The 12,439-nt window shown below is 37.4% G+C and overlaps 1 protein-coding gene across 2 annotated transcripts in view; it reads left to right on the top strand.

The window, feature by feature from the left end:
* SH3YL1 (SH3 and SYLF domain containing 1) overlaps positions 1-5,981 on the top strand; it is a 47,861-nt gene extending 41,880 nt beyond the window's left edge. For both annotated transcript variants that reach the window (XM_014948932.1, XM_014948931.1), the window contains exon 10: positions 5,383-5,981. In XM_014948932.1, coding sequence (XP_014804418.1) covers positions 5,383-5,582 — 200 coding nt within the window. In that variant the 3' untranslated portion in view covers positions 5,583-5,981. The remainder of the gene's footprint in view (positions 1-5,382) is intronic.
* The last annotated feature ends 6,458 nt before the right edge of the window (positions 5,982-12,439 follow it).

Here is a 12,439-nt window from a genome sequence, read left to right as displayed (position 1 = left end):
ACCAACTATCACTTTTACTCAGAAACTTGCAGGACCCAGTAATTAACCTAGTGCTTCAGCCTACTTTAGATTCTTTCCTGAACTCTAATTGTAAACTCAATACTAATTCTTTCCAAACAAAAACCCAGTGTCCCATAATGGGTAAAGAACTAAGATTTCTATCTGCTCGTTGTTAGTTATAGCTCTCATCCTAAACCTCTGAGCAATTCCAGAGGCTCTTAATGCCTCTGAACACTGTACTAGTGATAGTAAACCTTTTTTGATACTTGATATATTTGTTTTTAAAAGCATAGATGTTTGCATCTGCCTAAATCCATTAGTTGTTTTCTGTCCTTTGGTCTGTTTGTTGGTTTTCTCTTACTTCTGCTGCACAAACAGGGCTCATGTGGTTGCTTAGTTTTCTAGGTCTCCATTTAATCAATGAGAATTCTATTACAACCTTTCTGTAAGCTGACACTTTTTGGTGAAGCTTTTCTACCGGCACTGTGCAACTTTTTGTCCTCTCTGATGCTGAAGATTCATCTGACTTTTAACCTTTAGTGTGACAGTTCCAGTCATTTCTCTTTACAAAAGTAGAAGTTAGTATGTGGAATGTGTTTACTCATTCAAGTTGATTTTTAAATAATGAAAAGTATAGCCATGCATTTTAAAGGTTGCACAAAAAAAAATGAGTAAGATAGGAAGACTATTCAATTTCAAGGAAAACTGTATCTACCCAGACAATCAAATTTTTTATATGGTGGCATCCCAATGGAGGCAATGTTATAACCTTTCAACTTCAGAAGAAATCAGATCCACAGCCCACCTACTAATGAAGAGACTTAGCAGAAAGTGCATAATATATGGACAGTCAATGACAGGATTACCTTGTCAGTCATCAGTACCCATGGTCAGATGGCTCCTTGGCGGTGACAGCTGAGTCACAGGGCTCCTTCTTTGCAAGTTCTTTAATATGGTTTAGATGAACCCAAACCCAGCAGTGTTCACTTACAGTTTCTAACATACAGGTGCACATGTGACCCACAAAATCATGCTAGGTCTTTAATTGCTGACAATTAGTGAATTTTTGCAAAATGGATGTTTAGCAATCTTACCAATAACCTCAAGCAAATTAAACTTATTTCAGTTTTATTACTGTGTCAATGGCCAAAAGCATCACTTTGCAGGTTTTTATAATTCTTCTGCAAGCTCTTCAGCATCATTCAGTGGCTAGGGGATATGTACATCTATACCAGTAAAATGAAATGTGGAACCCACAGCTGGAATGTACTATTTTGTCTTTCAACTCAGATTAAGTTTTTTATATCATAGTGAGCTGAACCCAATGTGATGTAAAATGCCTGGTTTTCCCTAAAACCCAGCCTTAGAATCAGCCTGTGGGTTTACTAATATTTTATAGGTTCACATTAAAGTGTGAAACTAGTGGCTACATCTACTAGTAAATTAAACAGTGTGAAGGCATGGGCCCAAGCACTGTAACTCAGTTACCCATGTGGTTGTGTTGTTAGAAAGTCCCTTGGCATTATTCTCACCTAGCACTTTCCCAGCTAATTCACAGATGTGGTTTAGGAGTTACTCCAGTATGGAAACCAGCAGGTAGTTTGGATGTGGCTCTCCTGTCTGGATGGTGAGCGTTTACTAGTGTGTATGTGGCCAGTCAATGCCAGTTGGCCTCAAAGTCAAAGAAAGGCTCTGGTGCTCTTCAGCTGACTGTTAGAACTGCAACCAGTGTATCTGCTCTATAGCAACTTTCTGGAGAAGGATTTTCTTCTGCGGTAAATGTGCTGTAATTAAAGATAGCTGTAGCGCTCCTTCATTCACTCTGGGGCTCGTACTGCAGCGCGCCCAAGAGGTCATAAATTCACTCTGGTTTATACATCATCGAGTTCTTAATCCATAGCAGTAGTCCTCAGTAAAAAAGTTCAAATCATTCCGATATGTAAAGATGAAAAAAAAATGAAAGGATATTGTGGTCAGAGCAGTCTGTTATCAAGTATACACCATCCCCATGTATGCTAGAACACTGAATATGCATGCTGGCTGCTGCCCTGATTGATCTTCAGCCAAAATTTCTGTGTTGCTGTTTTGACCACTGTGGTTGTAGAAGTGGCCTGTGTGTATTCAGATACCATTAATTAAGGATTTTCCGCGATGTAATTTGTTTTTATTCCAGTGTGCATACTCATAAATCTCAATGATTTCGGTATCATGTGCTGTATGTAGCACTGTAGCACCATCTTGTGTGAGCTGCAAATGTGGTTTCAATAGATGCATTCAGCAATCTATCAGGCTATAACAATTTTATGTAAAACCCTTTCATGTAAAACTGAAGTTGGGAAACAAGAATATGAAATAGCTCCCCCTTATAATATATGAGGAAGATTTCGTAACAGTGCATTCATTTAAGATACCTATTTGTTAGGATGATCCATATAAATATGAGGTATGGGATGCTTCAGTCTGCAGTAACTATGCATTTTATTTGTTTTATGGTACAAAAATGCAGAATTAAAGCACAGGGATTAGAATCTTAGTGAGAAATAAAATGAAACTATAGTATGGGAAAGAGCTGCTAGGGAAAATGAAGTAGGAATTCTTATGAAATAGCTGACAGGAATAAAGCTGGAAAATGCCTTTAAATGATAACAGGTAGCAAATGGGGCAAGGACACGGAACTTGGTGTTCATAATCAGATGTAGTGCTTTAAGGTTTCTGTGTGTTTGGAAAGATACACCTGCACAGGGGCAAAAAGTGGGAAGGGAAATACATAAAACAATTTTGTTCATGTGACAGAGCAAGCAATAATTGGAGGCATGATTGTGGCACATCAGTTGCGCTCTTACACTTCAATATCTCACACACATTTCTTTTGTTCCACCTTGTCATGCTTTAATTTGTGTCTAGTTTCCCTTCATTCTTCTTCCTCCTTTTACTCAGCCAATTTTAGCATATTCAATAGTTTGTATAAGAGGAACTACAGTATTACTCTTAATGTAATTTCAGCCATGGAGGACACAACGATTACTTGTGGCCGTTGCTACAAGTTCAGCACATTTAAGTGGTGATGACGGTTCTTCTATTGTATGTAATGCAAAGAAGTTCTCACCATCACTTTTAGCACTTTCAGTCTCTTCATTTGTGCCGTCAATTATCTAATTTTTTCCAAGTATATTGCCGTAGTTTGGGTAGTTATAACTATATAGTAACTCTAATTTTTCTTGAGTGATTATCCATTTGAACATTTAGGTGGATGGAACCACACATGATTAAGAATGCAAAGTATAAGCATTTGTAGCCTTCACTGTAACTTATAAAATGTGCTTTTACCCATGTATGCTGCCTGAATGTGGCACAGGAGCAAAGCACACCCCCTCTTCATTTTTATATGCAACTGCATCATAACTGTTTTCATGCCTGAACACCTAAAGAGTCCTGAGCCTCAGTATTCTCTTACTGTTCTTCAGTTAAAACTAGGAGTAAAAAGTCAAAGCATCTTTTCCTTTTGTGGGTTTTGCTATGATTTCCCCAATCAAAATATCTAGTTTCAAATCACACTTTGCATGGGAAGACATTGTATCATCCTGACAGCATCAAATGCTTGAATTTTTGGAGGAAGATCATGTAATTGCCAAATACTCAGTCTGTCAGGGTTTCAAGTGTGAAAGTAAAAAAGATATTTAGAAAAGCTGGTTTGCTGCCTTTTTTTTTTTTTTTTTTTTTTGGTAGGTGTATCTGATAGAGCACATGGGTATTCTCATCTGGTTTTGTTTTCACATCAAAAGAAATAGTGGTGTGTGATCAGGTGAATAGAGGTGTCAGGAGAGAGAGACTGTGTGGTCAAGGAAGACAGCATTTGACTTCTCTGCAACCAATGCTATCCCAGCACATGGCCAAATGATTTTTTATTAAACTTATTGATTGATACAAATGCAGATCATGAAGGGAAAGAACTAGACTATGGAATGAATGTATATATTGACAGATGCTGGAGGAAAAAGAATCTATGCTGTTTATGCATACATTTGTAATCCATTATCTTCTGTCTGTCCTGTTTTAGCTACAATTTGTATTTGGGAGGCTTGGGGGGAAAAGGATTTTTCCTCTTTCTTTTGAAGTGATGAACACAACTAGAAGAAATGTTCTGTGGGTATCAGTTGTTAACCACAGACTGCCAAAAAAAAGTTCTATCAGTGCATCTCTCACCACCCTTTCTAGCCCTGTACTTGCAACATGTAGACTAAGAAGAGCTTGGGTTTTTCATTTTGCCACACACTTTTGTCAGCAAGCAGGTGCAGTTAATGCTAAAAGCCTTTAATCTTGCACGTTTGAGCATTTTTTGCAGCAATACATCCTGAAATCTCTCCACCTGACTGCGTAAATGTCTTCATTATTTCCTCTTAACTAGTCTTCCATTGCACCTTCCTTTTTTCACTTCTAGATCCATTAATGAGAGAGATTTAACTGTTTTCTAAATCAACATTAAATAAATGCAACCACCTTGTATAGGTGTATAGGAATTGAGAACAAACATAATTATTAGCAAATTGAAGATAGTCACCTAGATTAAAACTTCAATAATAATAAACATTGAGATATTGGCTAAAAAAGTGTCAACAGGAATGGAGGCTGGAGTATTCAAGACTTTAGATGATTTTAAAACGAGATCAGAAGACTCATGGCATGATTCCAACCCAAGCTAAGGACTAAAAGAGTTATTTAAGAGACTGCTGGAAAGAGAATAAAAGCTGGTCTAAAAATAGAATAAAAGTGGTCTAAAATACCACTGTGCAAGCCAAGTCACTTTCAGTTCACCGAAGCATAATCAGTTCTTTGTACATTTTGTGGGTTTTGTTTAACACACAATATATACCAAAGTCCTAGACACTGCAAACCCTATGGAAAGAGAAGGGAAGAGCTGTGGTTAATTTGTATTTTACCATCCTATGTCCTGAGTATTGATTACAAAAATCAAATCCCTGCTTCAAGTTTTGCAGTTTCTATGAAGAAACTCCACAGAGAACACACACCAAAAGTAAAACCTGAAAGTGGTTCTGTTCAGCAATCTTTCAGGAAGCACTTGCACTCTGTTCAACACACCGATTTTGTCCCTTCTGTCTCTATGTGGCTGTATGAGGCATAGAGAAAAATTGCTGATCTTTATTTTCTGTAGAGTACTACTTTATTAAATAGACTGTGCTGATAGAATGGAATCCAAATTTCACTTTCCTAAGAATGTAGTGGAAATGGAGGGCAGCAGTTTATATGCTCAGATAAATTATTTTGGTGTCTTTGTCAATGTTTTCTGCTGTCATTTAAGAATATTGTATTTAAGGACATGTGCAGTTTAGTAATTTCCTTTTTATTTAATTTCTTTCACTTCAGGTAACTCTTGGAGTAATCCAGTAGAAGTGACTGCACTTTACTCATTCGAAGGACAACAGCCGGGTGACTTGACTTTCAAAGCTGGAGACAAAATCACAGTCACAACCAAAACAGATTCCCAGTTTGATTGGTGGGAAGGAAGCACAGGAGGAAAAACTGGCATCTTTCCAGCCAATTATGTTGCCCTAAGTAACAATTAAATTTGTATAGGAGAAAATGTTGAAGCAGTAATATATTTACACTGAAAAATATATTTTAACTTTTCAGATTTTATTAAGATGAGATTATTGATCAAGACTATTCTAACACAGAATTGAAATGCGCTAAATGACCTTAACTTTTCCTAAACTTATTTCTTAAATAAACAGTAGGTGATAGTCAATTTATGATGAAATTTTATTTTTGAGTAAGGCGCTGTATAAAAAGTACTCTAGTTTGTGTCTAGTTTCAGTTCTGTCTTGCTATATGGATTTATTTTCTACATGAGGGAAAAATGACAAACAATTTAAAACTAGGCATGCTGAAAAAGACTGGTTTCTATTAAATTATATTTTATGGTCTCTTTCTCCAATAAAGGGTCTCACATTTGCTTCAAACCATCTCTGAGTCGGAGTTCTTTACTTTTACTAAACACAGATATTTTTTCACAGGTATGGTGGAAGAAATTACCTTCATACTTGGTTTTAAAAATCACTTGAGACATTGTAATCTTTTTTATTATCTACTTTAGGTCTGGTTCCCAATGTTTGCCCTTGTTAGGCATACAAAGACCTTTTTAAACAACTCTAACATTTAAACAGTTCAGCTTCTCTGATAGCTTATCTTTATATTGCCCTCGTCATTGAAGAATTACACACTTCTGAAATTTTGTTTAATAAAATGCATGAATAGTGCCTCCCAGAAAATATACAGGCTTATGATGTCCCTTGATTCCCGCAGGAACTTGTTCCCCAGATGGAAAGCAAGAGAGAGAAATCTCTGCCTAGTTCACAAGTGAGCTTTCACAACTCTTCCTGCTGCTTCCCATTTAAGGTTTTTTTTTAACATTTAATCTTTAAGGAAAGAGCAATGTAAAGTAAGTTGCAGAGTAAATAAACTAAATTAGGTATTTCTGTATTCTGCGTAGTAGTAATGTATAGCGCTGTCATTCATATTTCAACTTAATTTTGAGTATTTTCGCAAATCAACTTCATTTTACAGATGCAGATATTGACTTGATGTGATAAATCAGAGCAGAGGTGAGAATGACACTTGGAGTTTATCTTATTCACCCTTTCAGAAACTGAGATGTTGGTGTAAATGTCACAGTTGAAGGGAAAAAAAAGAATGAAAACTTAGGTCTTTTTCACCCTCAGCATGAGTTTGGGTCTTGCTTGGTTTCTAGTGGACTCAAAGATATTCCTGGTAATAGTTTAGAGGACTGAACAAGTGTTTTTGAGGTACATCTGAGATGATTAAAGCTTTGCCATCTATATCCGTTTGTGATAGCTTTCGTTGCTTACAACTGGAGAGGTATAAGGGGAAGTTAATCTTGTTCCTCTTCAAAGAGTTTCCATGGTCTCCCTAAGCTGTATTTTCCCCCTTCCCATATTTTCAAACCTGAGTTTGAATTAATTCCTATGCTCCCTCACCTATAGGAAGGCACTTCTGGAGCCTCAGACGTGTTAAAATGATGTAGCTTCTCCTCTGATCTGAGTTTGTTCAGTGAGTGCAAGTTTTTCCTTGTGAGGCTGTTCAATGTCCAGTTCACTCTCGAGTCTACTGTCATCAAGGAAATTATATTTTTCCACAGTAAAAGCTTACCAGAGAATGTATGTGGATAGTAACAAGACTATCTTCCAAGTTTATCCAGCAAGAGTTCAACTCACAGGAAGATCCTTGTGCATTCAATTTCCTCACCAGCTTTTGGATCAAAACTCTTTCTCTGTTTTATGTGGTTTCAAGTCAAATGACATCTTAGTTTCTTCAAATGCACCCTTTTCAGAGAATCAAACTTCAGAAGACTAGATATCTGATTTATCTTGGTATTTAGCAAAATTTACATTAGCTGACTACAGGGTGTGTTAGTTTTGCAAGGTGGATCCATTGAAAAGACTCAGAAATAAAACACAAAACTATAATTATTAAATACACCAAGTTTTACATAATGTTTGTAATGGTGAAACAATAATATCTGACAGTTCCATGCTTCCAAAACTTTCAATATTCGGAGTATTTAGGCAACCATCTGTCAACAAATTATGTAAATAAAAAAATTATTCAGCTTCTGGTAATGGGACAGGATGTTACAATTTAAAGTTTATCTTTAAACCACTGAGATTAGCTTAAAACCCAAACTATTCATCTTATCCTGATACCAGCCTAAGATACAAAATGCAGGGGGATAACTGAAAAAGGCTTCTTTCTTTCTTACAGGCATTTCATCAGGTAGTTGTTCAGACAGAAACATTATGTAACTGTTATAAACAGGTATTTTTTCTACATCCATTTTAATTAATGTATCCACTTTAATTAACTATTTAAAATGGTATCTCTGCTTTCAAAAATTTTAAAAAATTTTGTAAACCTTTTTCAGTTTATTCCTAACACTTCTTTGACAGTTAACATCATTTTGTCCATTTATGTTCATTTGTGATACTTTTAAGTACGTGAACAAAACCATAACTGGAGTGTGTTCAGATTCTATTCTTTGTAACATCTGTATTGCAAATGTCTGTTCATTTGCTAGTAATTTAACAGCTCATAATTTTAAAAATAAGTGCTCTGGCTCTGACATTTTCTTCCATTCTTTTTTTTCCTTGCAGGCCATTGCTGACCAAAAAATAGTTTTGTTAGCTGTAGGTGTAAATTTCCAACATGGCTAGTGTCTCCAGTTCTTCAGCAACAAGTAAACATGTAATCACACTCTCCCTTCTCATATCAGGTCAAACATTTCCCTTTGATGAACCCTCCACAAAAACATCTCAGGCTGGTCTTTCCTGATTAACTCTTCTGTTTCACTCTTTCTGTATATGCACACACACACACAAATGCATGCACTGGGTGGTTATTTTGGCTCCATGTTTGGATAAGGACCAGCTCAGTCTGATGGAATGTCTTCCTCAGTGATGTTCTGTTCTGTTTGCCTTAATAAATTGGGAGTAGGATGTGTCCAGCCTAAACCACGACAAGATGGCGGGCAAAAATTCCTCAGGGTTGAATACTGGCATCTCCTTGAGAAATGACTGAGTTTCTCCTGAATTTCTGCAGTAGGTCTAATCATACTTGCACAAATTTTGAAACCAAGTTTTTACAACTTGTGTCAAACTTTACAGTCTTAAATCCATATTGCATACATTTCTACCAAATCTATACACAGCTTATGCCTATAGGATCACAATGAAGACAAAAATAGTCATTTATGTAGCCTTTTCAGTAGATCTTTAAAAGAATTGTCTGATCGAAAGGGAGCTGAACTGCAGCTGTTTAAGTTGATTTATCGTGGGTGCTTAGATGCACAGAACTTTTGAAATGTAGAGCTTTCTTCTATGTTACCTAAATATAAAAACAACATCCTACCTATAGGCATCTATTTCTAAAAAACTTGGCCAGAACATTTTGAAATCAAATTAGGTTGTATTAAGAATCTAAATTTACCCAACACTTCAGTCTAAAAATTCGCGGGAAACCATTTTTGAGTTTTTAATTGGTTCTTGCTCTTAATTGAATTAGAAATACCGCAAAGAAAACCTTTTGGTCTTTTCCCATGCTATAACTAATACAAGAAAAATAAATAACATGAAATAGCAAGCTTCATTCTTTGGAAAAGGTTTTAGTTAATTTCATCTAAAATTACGTGCAAATAGTTCCTTAAATGCCCGGAGTGTGTGAACTAATGCATGCTAACTCTGACGCTAGACTGATATCCACGTGTTCTTCTATATCTGTGACTCATCCTGTAATTCTTTACCTGCATCTTTTTTTTAACAGTTGAAACAAAATTCCAGTACATGTAGACTGCAGAGAAATTCTGCCATCAGTATCACTGAGTCTTTGCACGTGCCTTTTAAAGCTTATAGGTAATACTGCCTTCGGGGTTCTCTTCAATGGTTCTTAAACCTTATACCTGGCAAAGTCCACATCCCATTTAATGCTATGGAAAAGGCAAATAATCCTAGCACACTTATGCATATTTCTAGCCTTTACCTTGAGAATTTGTTTTATACAAAAGTTTATATGAGAAGCAGAGAAAGCAAGCTGGGCAGTGCCTAGAGGAGCTAAACATAATTGTCTACCCCATGGAAGGTTTGCCTGCCTAAAGAAGCAGGAGGTGCTTGCTTGTTGAATCTGAAGATGTTGTCTGTAGTAGTAATAAGAGCCTGAAGGTCATTTTAAGTATACAGAATCATAGAATCATTCAGGTTGGAAAAGACCCTTGGGATCATCAAGTCCAACCATCAACCCTACTCTACAAAGTTCTCCCCTACACCATATCCCCCAACACCACATCTAAACGACTCTTAAACACATCCAAGGATGGTGACTCAACCACCTCCCTGGGCAGCCTATTGCAGTGTCTGACCAGTCTTTCTGTGAAGAATTGTTTTCTAATGTCCAGTCTAAATCTACCCTGTTGCACTTGAAGCCATTCCCTCTCGTTCTATTGCTAATTAGCTGTGAGAAGAGACCAGCACCAACCTCTTTGCAATGTCCTTTCAAGTAGTTGTAGAGAGTGATGAGGTCACCCCTCAGCCTTCTCTTCCTCAAACTAAACAGTCCCAGCTCCTTCAATCGCTCTTCATACATGAATTGTTTTCTTAAAGGACTTGAATACAATTAATTCCATTCACAAAAACAATAATCATAGTAAAAGCAATTTTATTGTTTAAGACATTTTGAAGTAAAGAATTTTCCCTTCTCTCTTCTTCCATCTGCGTATCCTTCTCCAGTCTTGTACTATTCCTCTGCTTTTCATGGCCTTTTAGCATCTGACTTGCTGAATGTTTGAGGACTATGTGTGACAGTGTCAAGGGCAGTTAAACCTAACCTTCCTGTGGCCTCCTTCTAGACATTGAAAGGCCACAAACACAATCGGAGGGCTGGAGCACCTCTCCTGTGAGGACAGGCTGAGAGAGATGGGGTTTTTCAGCCTGGAGAAGCTCCAGTGTATAGCCCCTTCCAGTACAGCCCCTTCGAGTACCCTTCCAGTACCAGGGGTCCTACAGGAGAGACGGGGAGGGACTCTTTTATCAGGGAGTGAAGTGATAGGACAAGGGTAATGGTTTTAAACTGAGAGAGGGGAGATTTAGATTAGATATTAGGAAGAAATTCTTTGCTGTGAGGGTGGTGAGGCACTGGAACAGGTTGCCCAGAGAAGTTGTGGCTGCCCCATCCCTGGAGGGGTTCAAGGCCAGGCTGGATGGGGCTTTGAGCAACCTGGTCCGGTGGCAGGTGTCCCTGCCCATGGCAGGGGGGTCAGAAGTCAATGGTCTTTAAGGTCCCTTCTAACCCAAACCATGTATGATGTGAGTTATGCTAACCACTGTACCAAATACTTAGCTGGGGGGAGGAGGACACAGGACGATGACTAGTTAACTGGATTTGGGTGCCTAAATTCTCACATCATTCCTGTAAATGAAAGTTTTTGTTCTGTCAAATCAGGTGTATGGTCTCACAACAAACATGATTAGAATTCTGAGTTTCTGAACATCCTGTTTTCGCAATATTTGCAATGCCTTTTATGCTTTCAGACATTTTAATTTTATTTTCCAAATGCAAATGCTAGTCAAATCCTTTTCTCCAGGGGTTTCAAATCATTTTAGACTCTAATTTTCACGCAATTAAATGTGAGTTATGCCTCACGATAAATTGAAATAACGCTGTTGAGGGAAATAAATAAAGCACCTGGATGCAAGAGTATTGTAACAGATTGACAGTTCCAGCTGCTTGGGAGACATTTTTGATTACTAAAGCATCAAGTCACTTAAATAGGTGCCATTCTGTAAGATTTTATCAACTGCAGAAATTTGGGCCAAAACGAACTTTTTTAAGTAGAAGCGATGCCTGTTAAAATACTGGTTTTAATTTGAGTTACAGATTTTGTGGTGGTCATTTCTTGTGGAAACTGGATCTGCCCATTACCATTTAAAACCTGCCTCAGGATATTACTTGCTCTCAGCCCAGTATTCCCTTTAGTGTGTCTTGTATTTTAATGTTCCCAATTTCCTTCTGTCATATTTGATGTCAAAATTAAGGCCACAGTTAAGCCAGAAATTCAAAACATCAGTCTCTTATTCTAATTGGTTTCTTGTCATCCATCAGATTCTTACAAATGTGAACCGGGACAAGCTGCTTTAAGATTCGTAGCCGAAGATTGTATTTGATGTGTTTGGGATCACTTCTTTTGCATATCTGATTTCATGCTTTTCAGACTAACCCCTTGTTTCCTTCTGGCAACGCTGAACATACTTGGGCCTGTTCCAGTTGATTTTGCATCAGTGGGATTCTTTTGGTAGCTTTGAGGTAGACTTTAAATGTTAAATGGTGCTAGATTTGCTTAAAATCTCTGTTATTCTGCTGACTTTACTAGAAGCCAGGCTGCTGCTTAAATTACAGTGTAAGACAAAGATTATTGATGTATTTATATGCCTCTGAAAACAATCCAATCTGTGTTTTCTCCATGGCCATCACACACTCAAGCAACACGAAGTCTTAATGTAGCTTTCCGGTAGCTCACATTCCTAGCAGAAAGGATAATGAGTTTGCATCAGTCCATTTTTTTCCCTTATATTGCTATCTGTGTGTTCTTCTGGTCAGTCATTTCCGTCATTTAAAAAGCCGTCCCATACTTTGTCTCCCATGTTTGAAGCCAATTGCAACTGAAGCTGTGAAGCAGCTTGGACCTTCTTTGCAGATTCCTGTGCAGTTTGCCAGCATCTTTTCCTATGGATCCCTTGGAGTCTGGCCGTGAACGTGGCAGCCAAAGGAAACAGACTTTCTTTTCAGAGATTCCTAATGACAATTGCTTACTGGATAACATAAAAAAGAATCTGCTGTATAAAAAGTAAAATCCTGTAGC

Source organism: Calidris pugnax, unplaced genomic scaffold (genome assembly GCF_001431845.1).
Source record: "Calidris pugnax isolate Ruff unplaced genomic scaffold, ASM143184v1 scaffold141, whole genome shotgun sequence".
Taxonomy (NCBI): domain Eukaryota; kingdom Metazoa; phylum Chordata; class Aves; order Charadriiformes; family Scolopacidae; genus Calidris; species Calidris pugnax.
Note: the sequence above shows the minus strand (reverse complement) of the source record. Positions and strands in the feature narration are given on the sequence as shown.